This window comes from Saitoella complicata (assembly GCF_001661265.1).
Source record: "Saitoella complicata NRRL Y-17804 unplaced genomic scaffold SAICOscaffold_11, whole genome shotgun sequence".
Lineage (NCBI taxonomy): Eukaryota > Fungi > Ascomycota > Saitoellomycetes > Saitoellales > Saitoellaceae > Saitoella > Saitoella complicata.
This window is the reverse complement of record NW_017567002.1, coordinates 307,898-323,492: the sequence shown is the minus strand read 5'-3', so window position 1 is coordinate 323,492 and position 15,595 is coordinate 307,898. Positions and strand designations below refer to the sequence as shown.

The 15,595-nt window shown below is 53.8% G+C and overlaps 6 protein-coding genes across 6 annotated transcripts; 2 read left to right on the top strand and 4 right to left on the bottom strand.

The window, feature by feature from the left end:
* Positions 1-156: 156 nt before the first annotated feature.
* SAICODRAFT_65667 (small G-protein Ras2) lies at positions 157-1,479 on the top strand. The gene is made up of 4 exons (XM_019170166.1): positions 157-234; positions 290-478; positions 540-709; positions 766-1,479. The coding sequence occupies exons 2-4, from the start codon at positions 419-421 to the stop codon at positions 1,154-1,156; spliced, it is 621 nt and encodes a 206-aa protein (XP_019024357.1). The 5' UTR covers positions 157-234; positions 290-418; the 3' UTR covers positions 1,157-1,479.
* Positions 1,480-2,143: 664 nt separating this feature from the next.
* SAICODRAFT_56689 (uncharacterized protein) lies at positions 2,144-4,522 on the bottom strand (the record flags this gene model as incomplete). The annotated part of the gene is made up of 1 exon (XM_019169471.1): positions 2,144-4,522. A coding segment is annotated over one exon (2,379 nt), but the record flags the coding sequence as incomplete, so codon positions are not given.
* Positions 4,523-4,760: 238 nt separating this feature from the next.
* On the bottom strand, positions 4,761-8,036 carry SAICODRAFT_119225 (plasma membrane ATPase). Its single transcript, XM_019165356.1, has 2 exons — positions 7,883-8,036; positions 4,761-7,832 (listed from the first exon to the last, which is right to left on the bottom strand). The coding sequence occupies exon 2, from the start codon at positions 7,734-7,736 to the stop codon at positions 4,926-4,928; it is 2,811 nt and encodes a 936-aa protein (XP_019024355.1). The 5' UTR covers positions 7,737-7,832; positions 7,883-8,036; the 3' UTR covers positions 4,761-4,925.
* Positions 8,037-9,909: 1,873 nt separating this feature from the next.
* On the bottom strand, positions 9,910-11,013 carry SAICODRAFT_35086 (uncharacterized protein; the record flags this gene model as incomplete). Its single annotated transcript, XM_019168400.1, has 4 exons — positions 9,910-10,005; positions 10,064-10,224; positions 10,279-10,519; positions 10,573-11,013. The coding sequence occupies 4 exons, from the start codon at positions 11,011-11,013 to the stop codon at positions 9,910-9,912; spliced, it is 939 nt and encodes a 312-aa protein (XP_019024354.1).
* Positions 11,014-11,186: 173 nt separating this feature from the next.
* On the bottom strand, positions 11,187-13,738 carry SAICODRAFT_65662 (uncharacterized protein; the record flags this gene model as incomplete). Its single annotated transcript, XM_019170165.1, has 5 exons — positions 13,523-13,738; positions 13,227-13,454; positions 12,781-12,949; positions 12,442-12,727; positions 11,187-12,390 (listed from the first exon to the last, which is right to left on the bottom strand). The coding sequence occupies exons 1-5, from the start codon at positions 13,643-13,645 to the stop codon at positions 11,187-11,189; spliced, it is 2,010 nt and encodes a 669-aa protein (XP_019024353.1). The 5' UTR covers positions 13,646-13,738.
* A 191-nt stretch (positions 13,739-13,929) lies between these two features.
* SAICODRAFT_71228 (citrate synthase mitochondrial precursor) lies at positions 13,930-15,447 on the top strand (the record flags this gene model as incomplete). Its single annotated transcript, XM_019170663.1, has 3 exons — positions 13,930-13,953; positions 14,020-14,277; positions 14,341-15,447. The coding sequence occupies 3 exons, from the start codon at positions 13,930-13,932 to the stop codon at positions 15,445-15,447; spliced, it is 1,389 nt and encodes a 462-aa protein (XP_019024352.1).
* Between the last annotated feature and the right edge of the window lie 148 nt (positions 15,448-15,595).

Below are 15,595 nucleotides of genomic sequence, written 5' to 3'. Positions count from 1 at the left end.
ATATTCCCAGCGGTATCGTCTACCCCCCCTCCTTGCTGTCCCGTACACGTGCGACCGTGCTCCGCAAGCTTCTTCCAGTCCGCGGCCGACTTATGCACTTGTTACGGTTTTTAGTCCGCAATCGCAACCGTTGCACGCCGCCCTTCAAATCGCGTAAGCGGGTCAAAACGAGCAAACCACAAATCGCATCCCCCAAAGGAAGGAAGGACAGTATCGTCCTTGTATATTTGACTGGTGTGTATTTTATCGTCTTTGTCCGACATCCCTCTCGGCTGACACGTCTTTGCAGTGTCCAGTACATCTGCCTCAGTGCATACGCGGCCTCCTGTGCTCGATCGCCATCGGTATTCTTAATCTCTGATCGGTACCAGTCTTCCGAGCAACAAGTCGATCGCGTCTTTCATCTATACAAATCAACATGGCTAGCAAGTTGACGCTCTACAAGCTGGTGGTCTTGGGTGATGGTGGTGTCGGAAAGGTGGGTTCCTCTCGATCAACGCGTCCAATTTCGAGATGTATGCTAATGATCTGCTTGACAGACTGCTCTTACCATTCAACTCTGCTTAAATCACTTCGTTGAGACCTACGATCCGACTATCGAAGACTCATATCGCAAGCAGGTCGTCATCGATGACCAGAGCTGCATGTTGGAGGTTTTGGACACTGCGGGACAGGAAGAATATACAGCTTTGCGGGATCAGTGGATCAGGTTTGTTGCTGTCGTCTGCCTCTATCGCATAGCGGTACTAACATCAGGGCGAACAGGGATGGTGAAGGATTCCTTCTCGTCTACTCTATCACATCTCGACCAACCTTCGACCGTCTGGCTCGCTTCCACTCACAGCTTACGCGCGTAAAAGACACCCCGCAATCTCTCCCGCCACCATGCATGCTCGTCGGTAACAAGGCCGACAGACATCAGGAGCGTGAGGTCAGTGCGCAGGAAGGTCAGGCACTTGCCAGGGAGCTCGGCGCGCAGTGGATCGAGACGAGTGCGAAGGACTGTGTTAACGTGGAGAGGGCGTTCTACGAAGTCGTGAGGGCGATCAGAAGAGGAAGGGGTGACATGCCCGGGGGCCGGGCGGCTGGTGGACGCGGAAATGGCGGTCAGACCACGGGCGCGAAGAAGCAAAAGAAGAAGTGCATCATCATGTGAGCGACGCAAGCAGAGCTAGCATATTTGGTATGGGCTGTGGCTGCAAGGCTTATGCAGCGGACAATATACAGGTTTGTGGGTCGGTTTCTTTGTGATACGTACAGGCGATAGATGCCGTGGAAAGGGCAGGGTATGTTCAGCGATAGGTTTTCGTTTTTCTTGTTTGGTTATGTTTGCAGCATCTGTTCTTCGTCTGTTTGGGTCTCAATAGAAAGTAATATTTGTCAATACGTATGCGTGGGAGGTCACCACCTTAGTGAAAGTTTGTTACACGGTATCATGTATTGTATCGAGCAAGGGACCTTCTAGATCTAGCAATAAGGATATCCAAAAAATCTTCTATGCGTTGCCTTATCAATGCGTCTCAAGCCTCCTGGGCCTATATGCGCTCATATCATCTGAGATATTCAACCTCGCAGGCTCAGGCCTTCTAGGCTCGAACTCAGCGTTCGCAATGTCATTCCTAACCACGTTGATCTCCGCCAACTCCGCGGCTTCCTCCTCTTCTGGCAAAGGTTCATCTATGTTGCGGTCAAAGACATGACCACCGTTATTCCCGTGTCCTTCACGGTAACCGCGAGGGCCCACAAGCTTGCGTTGCATCGAGCTGAGAGATGCACTCCTATGACGCCCGGTAAAACGGCGTGCAAGTTTGCTACCCTGCGTCTGGTGGCTATCAAACGAAGAACGCGAGTTTTGCGCAGAGTTCTGAGATTGCCTCGAGGTCTGCCTAGTCAAACCCTGCTCACGCTCTTGACGTTCCGCTTCAGCTTGCTCATAAGCAACTTGAGGCACAGAACGACCTTCGTCGAGCGTATGAATGTCTGTCATGTCATCACTGGCAACAAGCCTGCGTGCACCCAGAGAAAAGTCAACACGCTTACGTTGGTCCTTGAGAGACACAGGCTGCTGCTCCTCAGGAATAGGCGTCATCCTATGGCCCATCGAGTCGTGCGTATCAGCTCTATGAATCTGCCCAGCACCACCACTCGCAGACCCTGGCGGAGACCCCGAAGGCGAAGGCGGCGAGGTAGCATAATTCGGCGGAGAACCCATCGCACCATTGTTGAAGTGATGAACATACATCGGCGTAGTCTGGGTCGTGCCAGGCCAGAGGTTGTTTGGGGACTCGATCTTGAGCAGTTGCAGGTTGACCATGAGTGCACACATGAACTTGTTTCTCCTCGCGATGCGGAGGCCTTCGTTTTGCCAGTTAGAGCGGTGGAAGAAGATAACGCTGAGTTTGACGGAGTGGAGTTCGGGTACGTCGGTCAACTCTGTCAGGATATCCGGCTTGAAGTCTCGCTTTTCGGAGCGGACGAAGTCGAGCATGGCTTGTCTTAAGGCGTCGATCTGTTCCAATGTTGTGCCGAACTTGAGGATGACGGGTGCACCTTCAGCGACACCACCCGTGCGGCGCATGTTGAGAATGAAAACGGTGTTCAAGATAGAGTTGGGTGCTTGCACGATACGCCCATCAAGCATCCTGAACTCCGTTGCCATGAGGCGGATCTCCTTGACAATGAGCGAAGTGACAGTACCATTCACGGGCACATCAACACGATCTCCGACATCAAACGGATGCTTAACGAAGATAAAGACAAGAGACGCCAGGATTTCCTGCGCAGTTCCCGAGAACAGCCAAGACAGCGCAAGCAAGGTCGAGCCAGCAGTTGTGAGAATCCCCGAAACACTCCTCGAAATCAAACTCACGAAGACAATAAGCGCAATCACTGCAACGATAAACGTAAAGATATCGTCCAGCTTGCTTACAGCATTATCGAGATCTTTCAAGGAAGTCGTGATAGCCTTCCTCTCACGACCGACCTCGACACAGGCCATCTCGATTTCTTCGCAGGTAACGTCGCCGTTCATGTCTTTATCAAACATTTGAAAGGCGGCTTCGGCTTCGTCCTGGCTATCGAATGCGTCGGCTAGGGTATCCATCTTGACAACTTCCTCTTCACCTTCGTCAGTTGACACGGTTTCCCCGTCAGTGCAGAAGGATTTGTAGATTCTGCGTGCGAGAGTCTGGGAACCGCGAGTGGTACTGAGAAGGGTAAGAACAACCTGTAGAGCATCCGTGGTCATGGCGACACGACGACCTGCAATCTCGCCGGCCACCTTACCGACGACGTCGGTAGCTGCGTTGAGACCACGCTTCGCCTGCTTCCCGACAGTCTTGGCGACACTCCTGATGTTTTGTCTTGGTGTGCGAGCACCAGACGGGAGTTGATCAGGATCAGGCAGCTCAAACTCCTCATCTTCCACGTTCTTCAGTCGTTCGCGAGAGAACTGGTACATCTTCGCCAAACTCGAAATCTGGAATTTGGAAAGCGTGATACGATCCTCGTACTGACGCTCGTGAAAGTTGAGAGCGATCATCTGAATGATGACCTTCTCGACGACGTTCATCACCATAGCAATGAACAAACTAAGAAGAACGCGGTTCATCAATGTTTCCCAATCCTTTGTAGCGATATTCCCATCGACATGATTATGCTTCATCAATGGCAAGAAACTGACCCAGAAACTGAGTGTCCACAGGAAGAGGGTGATAGGGAGTTCGAGTTGTCCAGCAACGTTCCTCCATTTCTTGAAGCTGTTCGTGAAGGTACCGCAAATCACACCAATAATCGGAGGTACGGCCTTCGAGACGATCTTGGCACCCCAGAGGGTCAGCCAGAGGATTTCCACCCAGATGAAGAACCACATCATTCTCACGCCGCCAATGCTGGCGTCGTAGAATGTGAAAGCTCCGATAAACAAAGGGATGAGGATGACGAGTGCCACTGGCAGCATGTAGAAGAAGTACCGGGTGAGGATGGAGTAATGATGCAACTTCAAGAACAGCTTCCCGAAAGCAGTGATTGGCTCCTTTGGCGGTCTCCATAATCCAGGGTGCTGCCCATGCTCCTTCCGGTTCGCCAGACGGTCAAAATCATCCTGAGCAGCTGTCGTCTTCGACGTTAGCCTGGTACCCTTGTGCGAGGTCTTATCCTGAACGGTAGCTTCTTGGGCTAATTGCTCAGCTCGTGCAATTTCGAGCTCATCTTCGAAACGAAAGGTATCGGCTCGTCGAAATGATCTTGTAGGTGAGAGTAGATCCTTCTCACTGAGGAATTGATGAGAGCTGACTGATCCCGGTGGTGATGCAACACGCTGTGCAAAAGTCGGGATCGCATACGAGGATTCATGGATCTCTGCCGCGGGAGTCCCAGGAATGATGTTTACCGTAGGACCACTAGGAGAGCCGAAATTGGATGGTAATGGCTGTGATGCTGGTAGGGATAGAGTCGGTGGAGCAGCGAGAGTGGATGTATGCTGGTGCTTCACAGGAGACGATTTCTCTGGAGGATCAGGCATTGTCTATTGGTGAATGGCGATAGAAGGAGTCGATGTCTACATGGCATTTATCTCGGATCATTCGACTTGAAGGGTCTCTGCTCTTCATTTCACGTGGCAGCAGCAAGGGAGAGCCGACACCGAAGCCCTCTACGTCGAGCAATCTCGGCACGGCATGGGCAAAGGGGAAGTGCATAGCCGGGAACTCAACGCCAGGGAAGGAACCAGTTCGGTAAGTCAACAAAGCAGAAAGGATAGGTGAAGAGAAGCAGAGCAGCAAGGATAAGATAGCACAGGATAGAAAACTGTAGACAGGAAGTTTGGTACGAGAACAAGTCTCTATTATAATTATTAAGAAAGCTGCACAATGTGCGTTTTGTCAAGGAAAAAAAACTCAAAGACTGACGTGATAAAAAAAACATGCTTAGTTCTCCTTCTCGTGCTTGGTGGAAACGCGCTGCATGGAAACAAGGAAGTCCTCGACGGAGCGGGACTTGGTGTTCTCCTTCATGGGCTTTCCGTGCATCAAACGGTCGAAGGCAACGGAGTCCTGCAAGAGGTAGTAGGCACCGGCCAACAAACAGAAGATACCGAAAGAGAACATCCAGACGCGGATAACAGCGACGATGGAGGTCTGGCCACCAACGAACCAACCGAAGATACAGAAGATAGTGGCGAGGATGTCGACGATCAAGACGGCACCAGCCAACTGCCAGGAGGGAAGGGAGGACCAGAAGGGACCGTTGGCACGGGTGATGAAGATGAGCCAGTTCTCAGTCAAGGAGATCTCGAGGAAGACAACCTCATCGACCTGACCGAAGTTCTGGATGATACCGTGGCCGCGGACGAAGGTGGTGGTCAACATAATCCAGGTACCAGCAGCGAGGATGATACCGAAGACAACGGAGATACCCCAGAGAGTGGGCAAGTTCCACTTGACGGGCTTCATGGAGTAAGGAGCGTTGTCGTAAGCGATGGCCAAGGTAGCAACATCAGCGAAGATCGCAATGAAGACAACGAGCTCGAGGTTGAGGAGACGGTCGAGGATGACGATCCAGAGACCCAAGAAGATCTCCAAGTGGATGGACAAGGCGATACGGTAGATGACGTAAGAGTACATACGGTGGAAAATCTGACGGGAAGTCTTCAAAGCGTCGATGATAGCACCGAGACCAGGGGCCAAGAAGACAATGTCGGCAGCGGAACGAGCAGCGTCGGAGGCACCCTCGACAGCAATACCAGTGTCAGCCTTCTTAAGGGAAGGAGCATCGTTAACACCGTCACCAGTCATGGCAACAAGGTAACCACGCTGCTGCAAGATCTCAACGACGTTGTACTTGTGCTGGGGGAAGACCTCAGCGAAACCATCGGCAGCCTCAACGAAGTCGTAAACCTCAGAGCCGGGCATGTCACCTCCACCACCGAGACCGAGACGCTCAGCGTTGTAGATGTTGGTACCGAGACCGAGCTGACGGGAAGTCTCCTTAGCAATACCGACGGCATCACCAGTGAGCATCTTGACGGACAAACCAAGACGACGGGCCTCGTTGACAGTACGGGCAGTGTCGTGACGGGGAGGGTCGGAACAGGGCATGATACCCATAATCTCCCAGGCACCGTCACCACGCTTGCGAGCAACACCAAGGGAACGGAAACCACGGGAAGCGAACTCGGCGACACAGTCCTTGTAGGACTTGGCGACCTCGGGGGAGACAGGAGCGTCATCCTCACAAGTGCGGAGAACGAAGAGAGGGGCACCCTTAACACAGGTAATACGCTCACCATCGGGGGACTCGACGACGGCGGTCACCTTCTTGGAGACGGGGTCGAAGGGGAAGAAATCCAGAATCTTGTACTTAGCCAAAGCACCCTTGGCGCGGGGGTAGTAACGGAGAGCCTTCAAGAAAGACTTGTCGATGGCGTCAAGACCCTTCTTCTTGCGGGAAGCAGCCAAACAGGCAGTAAGAACCAAATCATCGGGCTCAACACCAGCGACACAGTAGGGCTCACCGAGGGTAAGCTTGTTCTTGGTCAAAGTACCGGTCTTGTCAGAGCAGAGAATCTCAACACCAGCAAGGGACTCAATGGCAGAGAGCTTCTGGACGATAGCACGCTTCTTGGCGAGGTAAGCAGCACCGACAGCCATGGTGGTGGTAACAACGGCGGGGAGACCGACGGGGACACCAATGATGGTGATGGCAAGGGTGAACTCGAGGATGCGGGCGATACGGGTAGAGCGGTAGAAGGCAGAGATGTAGACAACCAACAAGGTCAAGATAACCAAGACCAAGAGAATCGTTCCGATACCGTTCAAGACCTCAGTGAAGTGACCAGAACCAGCAGCGGCGCGGTTAACGAGCATGGCAGCACGACCGACGAAGGTGTTGTCACCGGTAGCGGTAACAACGATGAAGGCCTCACCACGCTTGACGGAAGAGGAAGCGAAGACGGAGTCACCGGTGCGCTTCTCAACGGCAAGGGACTCACCGGTAAGAGCAGATTGGTCAACCTGAAGGTAGGCATCCTCAGTAACGACACGACCGTCGGCGGGGATGATGGTACCCTCCTCAACCTGGACGATATCACCGGGAACAATAAGGGGGGCCTCGATCTCAGCGAGCTGACCGTCACGGAGGACGACAGTCTTCAAAGCGAGGGTCTTCTTCAACTCAGCAACGATGTTACCGGCCTGAAACTCCTGGATGAAACCAACACAGGCGTTAAGAAGCAAAAGAGCGCAAATGACACCAGCATCAACCCAGTCACGGAGACCGAAGGCAAGGGCGGCAGCAGCCTCCATGACGAACTGGATGGGACCGACGAAGAACATCAAGAACTTCTTGACGAGGTTCTCCTTCTCCTCAGCCATCTGGTTGAGACCGAAACGCTTGCGGCGGTTCTCGACCTCGGAGGAGGTAAGACCGGTGCGGGTGGAGGTCTGGAGGAACTCCTCGGGAGTGGGCTTGGCCTCCATGCCGTCACCCTCCTCCTCTTCCTCCTCGAGCTCACCACCGTCCTGGGACTCGAGGTCATCGATCAAAGCGTCAATGTCCTCATCCTCATCCTCCTCATCGCCGGCGGTAGCCTTGGGGGCAGGAGCGGCGGCAGGGGCCTCGTAGACCTTCTCGGTCTCCACAGCAGCAACGGGAGCGGCGTACTCACCGGTGGTGATGGGGACGTTGAGACGGTCGAGGTGGCCCTCACCCTCAGTAGTGTTGGTGGGAACGTACGACATCGTTGGCGATTAGTTGTCGGGGTTGTATGCTAACAGGAGAATCGCTCGAGTTGGGCGACGATTGCAACTGGTTTTCCGAAGATGATACCCGTAGATCTGGTGATAAGATCAAATCAACTCGGTGGAGAAGCTGACGGGGCTCTTGCCTTTGGAAAGGGCGAAGACTTGCTGGTGGGGGAGGTTGAGGGGGTGCGAAGACGAGTTGTTGGTGGAGGGCAGGCCGGGGGATTTTATGGGCAGCAGCGGAGTTAGTGCGGCTCGACTCTTTTCGGCCTGGCAGGGGGGGAGGGGAGGGGACGGCGACCGTCTGGGCGAGGGTGGCCTAGTGCGCGCGCAACTACTAACCAGCACAGAAACGAGGGCAAGGGTAAAAAATTCATCCTTCTATTGCTATGGCGACCACATTCATAACGGCCCGAACGGCACACTGACTGGTCTTCGCTCGCTTGATTCTGCCTGTCGTTGCACGCTCGTCTGGCCTCTGCTCTCTCTGCCCTCTCTTCCCTCACTCGGCCCCTCTTCCGACCCAACCCGTCATCCTACTTTGATCAGGTATCTCCGTCCGGCTCCTGCCCTCTTCCCCGAACGCAAACCTTGTTTCCTTACTTTTGCCGTCGTTTTGCCGACGATCTCACCGGCGATAAGACGTGCTCTCCTCTCTCTGCCGCTGTCATCCAAATCCAGCCTGATCTCCCATGTACTTTTACCCTGATGACGTCCGGATCAACATCGCATTCCATCTCGCTATTAGAAAAAGAGTATCTACGTCCAGCCCGTGTAACTCCATCCCACACTCAGACATCACCCAACCACTCTACGATTGCAGTTGACGTGGGCGGCTGAAGTGCCATACATACTTCATATGAGCAGCGCTGCAGAGATAAACACGCCAGCCAGCAGCAAACATCCGCGGCGCTCCATCATGTCAGCCTCCTTCAATCACAGACGGATATTCGGCGTCTTTTCTGCTCGACTTTTTTACGGTTTGACGCGCGCAAATCACTGCAGTCACGTCGCACTTTGGAGCGCTTGCGATTGGCGGGCACACGAGAGGGAAGGGAAGGGGTCAAGGAATGCTGTTGTTGTGACCAGTCGGACAGACCAGCAAGGAATGCTTATATGTTCATCTACCGTACCATTACAACCTGTCAGCATACACTTTATCGTCAATCACGTCCATCGAGGTCGGCTATGTCGGACTGCCAGGCCCTTCCCAATCGAGCGATTCATGATCGACTCGCGGATCCTTTTGGGGGAAGCACTGCCAGCTTGGGAAAGGGCCGTCCCAACCCACCTCACCGTTTAGGAAGGCAGCCAAGCCGTGCCGGAATAGCCGTGCACATAGCCGCAATCACGGCACTGTAAGACTGGAGACGGGTAGGTAGGCACTTTATTCACGTAACATTACAGGAGAGATGTCTAAGCCGTGATTCTTCCGCTGCCATCGCGAGCATTTCCGAAACGTCATCGCGATAAGCGCTTGTTTCCGGAGACTTCCTATGCCGTCTAAGCCCGTGCATAGTTGAAGCTGACCTGGATAAATCGGGAGGTTGTTCTGTCAGCACAGCTCATCTCCCTTGATCGAGCCGTCAGCTTTCTTTCTCTACACGCGCGCGCTCCGAAGAACTCGGAATGTCGAGTCCGGCAACTCCCCACGCCCAATCATATCGAAGTAAACATGCCCGTCCGAGAGGCACCTCCTCTGAATCGTGGCAAGAAACCCCTAGATCAGGCCTCTACTCTAGAAAAATGCTTAGACCTCTTTCCCTCAGCGTTGTTTGCCAAGCTTCATTAGTCTCAGTCGGGCACGGGATCGGCGCCGGCCTCCCCATGGAGATCCCCGGCGGGGGGGGTATGTGGGGGTTTCTTGACCTAATCTCCATCACTTTCGCACCCAACTCGAACGAATGATATCCTTCCATTTGATGTTGCTAAATCTCACTACGGGACGGGGATGTTTCTCCGCGCCCATAGTCCATTTCGTGAAGAAGATAAGAGCTTTAGTTTGAACTTCATAGCACTACACAGCCTCCACCAAAGTCCGGCTCAAGTCAAGACAAGCGACGTCAACGGCTCTTCATCTGAACACCTTTAAAGTTCGTATATCGTTGTTGTTGATTTGGATCAAGTGAGCAAGCAAGTGCACGCCGGATCCAAAAGCCATGACTTTGGCTCAGGGAAGCATCTGACTCTCCTCCGGTACGAATGACGTGTTCGATTCATGTTGATGTCCTCCCACATGGACGAAACGTAAAACCCAGTCGCGAAGCTAAAATATCTGCGTGATCAGATAAAACAAACCTGTGACTGACAAAGTAAACACATACCTCTCTCACTCTCTTTGTCTGCTCGTCATGCCCGGCCAGGTTGGGCCGCCATTGATCGTCTTCCCTGTGTAGTCGCTGTGTTCGATACAGCAGTGAGCATCGAGTTCTGTTACGCCTTGTTGACGCTGAAACACGGTTCTCGAAGCTCTGCAACCCAAGGCCTTCTCCCGAGTCAGTATGTTCTAGTCATGAGTAATGGACTGACGTTATCTTACCCTCGAACAATATGATGTCTTGTCTTCTAAATTCTTTTGCCCATTCTGCTGTCCATCCCCATAGTGATACCTCCAATGCTGACACGGTGGGATCTCCCACGACCAGTCGTGCTATTTCTAGATCCTCCCCCTTCTTCGTCCTGACCACGGCGGTCTGTCCTATATCGATGATGGCCACCAGTATGGAAAATTCATGATGTTTGTAGGTTCCTTGGGCAATCATTTTTTGTGATGGAAGGTCCTGGTCCCGTCATGTAAGTATGCGAGAGACAATGCGGGTGGTTTCATGGTTACCTCAAGGTCCGGTATGCGAATGTCGAACGTGTATGCTGGCATTGGCGTCAATGTTAACACCATCGACGTGTCTATTGGCTGGGTATCCGCTTGTAAGATAGTATGGCTTCTCTCCCCTACGTCAAGTTGTGGTCCTTCATCCTCGAATATGGCAAAGCTCTGTTCAATGTAGGTCTCCAGAGGTGTATGCGGCGTCCATCTCGTTTCCTCAGCATGCAACTGCGTCTCAGGAAACGACGATGACAAGAAGCGTACTTCTTCCAGCGGAGAAGCTTCCGGGAAGCGGACTTTGTCAGGGATATCCAGACGTCTCCATCTAGGCCCACCATTTGATGGAGTAGCGTCCTTTGCTTGTCCCGAAGCATCCTCGTGAGGCGACCAAGTGTCGAGAAGCTCCGTTGCAGTCGGAGCACCCACGAATACGATCACCCTTCCCGTCATTCTGAACTTGTCAGCATCCTCCGGTGTTTACTTTTACCTCTGTCATACGAGTCTACATTACTAGGTGATCTGCGACACAATGTCCAAATACGGGATGATGAATTCCAACAAGAATTGATTGTCTTAACTATATCGATAATAAAAACACCTTCCCAATCCCAATCGTTCCTCTACTACTGCCAGGGAGCTCCTCCCTGTTGATCCGGCTGACCAGGGTATCCGTAGCCGGGATAACCTCCAGTACCAGGCGCAGGTGAAAAAGCCTGAGGGTACCCAGGGGGAGCCTGTCCAGGGAATCCGCCGTTCTGAGGCATCATCCAAGGCATCATACCGCCCTGCTGCATCATCGCTCCCATGTCCCTAGCTCCACCGTACGGATCATCGCGCCTGGGTGCCCCGTAATCACGGTCACGCCTCTCAGACTCGTATTCCCTGTCCCTATCCCTCCTGGTCGGCATCTTCTTAGAGATGGCCTTGGATGATACACCAGCACCAATCTCGATATCCGGTTCCTCGACAATGATACCACCCGTGATAGGCTTACCACCAGTTCCTCCATATTCGGCACTCTGAAGCCAGCGCCTGTCGGCATCAGTAAGACGTCCCAAGGGGATAACACTGACACCCGTAGCATAGTCGCTGCAATCGCGGGGTCCAAACCCGACACCCCATCGTGTCCTCAACGTGGTATCGCCATGCTGGTACACCTCCATGGCACTCTTTGCCGCCTCCGCGTTAGGACGTTCGTATAGCTTGACGAAAGCATGGCGTTTGTCGTGGTTACAGATAACACTCTGTACCGCACCATACCTGCCAAACAGGTCTTTCAACTCACTCTCAGACACGGAATGTGTAAGACCACCGACGAAGAGAGTGCGGCTGAGCACCTTGATTTCACTGGGACTGATGGTGGGGTCGGGCTGGACCAGATGACCCTTCGTGTTCTTGGGCTGATCCGGTGGTCCACCTCCGGTGTTCCGCTGGGGTGAGCGCTCCCGTCCGTACCCAGGAGGACTTCTCCTTCTTTGCGGCGAACGACTGCGGGACCTACGGCCCATGGGACTCCTGTCCCTAGCTCCTGCGCGACGCCCATAATTGTCGTAGGAGGGGCTGCGACCCCGGCGAGCGGGTGAGCGGTCACGTGGGCCACCCCGGTATCCCGGAGACCTGGAGCGAGAACGAAGAGCATCATCCCTGGGACCAGGTCCGGAAGATGATGGTTGCTGCCATGGCATGGCCACGGGATTCGACGGAGCAGCGCCGCCTGCATTCTGGAGAAGGGTAGCAGCGAGCTGGGGTTGCGTTGAAAGTAGCTGCAACAAGGCAAGCTGTTGCGGGTCAAGGCCAGGCATGGCGGCTGGCATAGGATGGGCTGAACTGCAAGAATGGATGTTAGTATCTGCAGTCAAGTATTCCCGAGTCACGCACGGTGCGGGCAGCGCGACATTAGCAGGCGCGGCGTGTTGGACCGTGGGAATCATGTTGAACCTAGGGTCAGCGCTTGCTGTAGGTTGAGGAGTAGCAGTGGTTGGAGCCTGTACCGGCGGAAGCGGAAGAACAGGTGCGGGTGCGGGTGCGGGTGCGGGTGCAGCGGCCGGAGCAGCAGCAGCAGCAGTGTTTTGCTTGGCAATGTTCGCAAGCATGGCCAACACGGAGGCCGCATCTGTGTTCTGAGCATTTGGCACCGGAGTCGCCGCCGAAGCAGACGCAGAAGCTACAAGTATGTAAGTAAACGATGTGGGTTATGGGCAACATCCTGAAAATTACCTTGAGGAACCACGGGAGCGGCAGTCGGTGCAGCCTGAGCAAGGTGAGTCGGAGGAGGTCCGGGTGGTGTGGTGCTACCTCCAAAGCTCTGCGCGCGAATAGCATTTAGAACTTCTGGCGAGAACGTTGCTGCCTTTTCCCAAATGTCTACCAACTTCCTGATCTTTTCCTATGCGCGAAGTACATGGTTAGCAACTGATTCTCCCGTTACGTTGATGTCATAAGAGTCTGCAGCATGAATGAACGGCGTCTTAGGGCTGCGTTATTCACTGATGTGTGTTGTCCTGAGCTCTTTCGACCACGGAGGTCGACATACAGACAGCATATACCCCAGGTGGTTGATATCGTGTGAATATTGCAGGCGGCTCAGTCGGGGTCGATCTTATACACGGACAATGTCCATCCATACATGGCACTTGACTCTTAAAGACATCATTATAGCATACCTTATCTTTCTCAGGAGCAGCCTGGACGGCGTCATTCATAATATTATAGATATTGTCGGCGATCAAGTTAAGGCCAGCAAGGAATGCATGTTCATCTGCCGGGCTCTTACGAGCGAAGTCTTGGTAGGCACGGGCGACAGAGTCTACCACATAGAGAGAGCCTAGTTTGTGTGTGCCGGGTGTTCGGCGGAGATGGATGGTGAGAGCATTGATGATACCAGGAGCTTCCTATATCGCGAGACAACCAATGTCAGGACTCTAGAACTTTAGCATACAAGGTGCTGGGATGAATCTACCTTGATATTTTGTACAGCAATTTGCGTCAAAGCGCCGATCTTTGTTCCGGAGACACCGGGGGCCTTCATGGCGAGCAGGCCCTCCAAGATGGAGGAGAACTCTGCAACGACAGGAGCGGACATGATCTATGATACTGTTCGATTGAACTACGATCGTTACGCGTACGAGGAATGATACGAGTAGACAGGTGTTCTTGACGGTGCCGAGCAAATTGTTGGTGGAAGGTTTGCGGCCGCGCGTCAGAGGCCGCTCGCTGCCCTGAGCACTTTCCAACCCGCGGCCGAAATTCGGAGGCCTTCCAGTTCCTTAGGCTCCCTCGACCCGGCGCACCGCCAACCCAGCCAGGCCTGCTAAAAGATCCCCAAGGTGATCCCGCTCTGATCTCTCAACCCAACACAACACAACCATGTCTGCTGTCCGTTCTTCTTTGGTACGTTCTCGGGACTGCTCAATTGGCTTTTATGCATCGCATTTACTAACCTGTTCGCAATTGTAGAGGGCTGCCCTCAAGGCTTCCAACGCCAATGTCTCTGCCCGTTTCTACTCCTCCAAGACCGCCACCTTGAAGGAGACCCTCGCTGCCATGATCCCTGAGCAGCAGGAGCGTGTCAAGGCCTTGAAGAAGGAGCACGGCCACAAGGTCATCCAGGAGGTCACCCTCGACCAGGTCTACGGTGGTATGCGTGGTATCAAGTCTATGGTTTGGGAGGGTTCCGTCCTCGACTCTGAGGAGGGTATCCGTTTCCGTGGTTTGGTAAGTCTTGCTTCCAGTCAATGAATGAGTTTTATGTTCAGAGTGCTAATGACATCATGGTAGACCATCCCCGACTGCCAGGCTCAGCTCCCCAAGGCCCCTGGAGGCGAGGAGCCCCTTCCTGAGGGTCTTTTCTGGCTTTTGCTTACCGGCCAGGTCCCCTCAGAGCAGCAGGTCCGTGACTTGTCCGCTGAGTGGGCTGCCCGTGCCGATCTCCCCAAGTTCGTTGAGGAGCTCATCGACCGCTGCCCCACTACCCTCCACCCCATGGCTCAGTTCTCTCTGGCCGTCACCGCCCTCGAGCACGAGTCTGCTTTCGCCAAGGCCTACGCCAAGGGTATCAACAAGAAGGAGTACTGGGGCCCCACCTTCGAGGACTCCATGGACGTCATCGCCAAGTTGCCCAACATTGCCGGTCGCATCTACCGCAACATCTACAAGGACGGCAAGGTCGCCCCCATTGACAAGTCCCAGGACTACTCCTACAACTTGTCCAACATCCTCGGCTTCGGCGAGAACAAGGACTTCGTCGAGCTCATGCGTTTGTACTTGACCATCCACACTGACCACGAGGGTGGTAACGTCTCTGCCCACACCGCTCACCTTGTCGGTTCCGCCCTTTCCTCCCCCATGCTCTCCCTCTCCGCTGCCTTGAACGGTTTGGCTGGTCCCCTTCACGGTCTTGCCAACCAGGAGGTTCTCCGCTGGATCGAGCAGATGCGTGACACGATTGGTACCGGTGTCTCCGACGAGACCATCAAGGACTACCTCTGGAAAACCCTTAACTCCGGCCGTGTCGTTCCCGGTTACGGTCACGCCGTTTTGAGGAAGACTGACCCCCGTTACATGGCTCAGCGCGAGTTCGCCCTCAAGCACCTCCCCGAGGACCCCATGTTCAAGCTCGTCTCCCAGGTCTACACCATCGCCCCTGGTGTCTTGACCGAGCACGGTAAGACCAAGAACCCTTACCCCAACGTCGACGCCCACTCCGGTGTCCTCCTCCAGTACTACGGCTTGAAGGAGGCTAACTACTACACCGTCTTGTTTGGTGTTTCCCGTGCCCTCGGTGTCCTTCCTCAGCTCATCTGGGACCGTGCCCTCGGTATGCCCCTTGAGCGCCCCAAGTCTTTCGACACCACCCACTGGGAGAAGATCGTCAAGAAGCTCTAAGCGGATGATGCTTGAGCTTGGAGAAGAAGTTATAGTTGTTGATGAGGTGATGCGTTTGTAAGACTAAGTAGGATTTAAAAGTTATATGCATACCAATGAGATTGGTGCTTTTTGCTCTCTATAAACTCCCCGTTTGCAATTGCTCTCC

Coding starts and splice junctions, on each gene's coding strand:
- SAICODRAFT_65667 (XM_019170166.1), top strand. CDS start 419: ATGGCTAGCAAGTTGACGCTCTACAAGCTGGTGGTCTTGGGTGATGGT. Junction 479..539: donor GTGATGGTGGTGTCGGAAAG/GTGGGTTCCTCT, acceptor TCTGCTTGACAG/ACTGCTCTTACCATTCAACT. Junction 710..765: donor TTGCGGGATCAGTGGATCAG/GTTTGTTGCTGT, acceptor CAGGGCGAACAG/GGATGGTGAAGGATTCCTTC.
- SAICODRAFT_119225 (XM_019165356.1), bottom strand. CDS start 7,736: ATGTCGTACGTTCCCACCAACACTACTGAGGGTGAGGGCCACCTCGAC.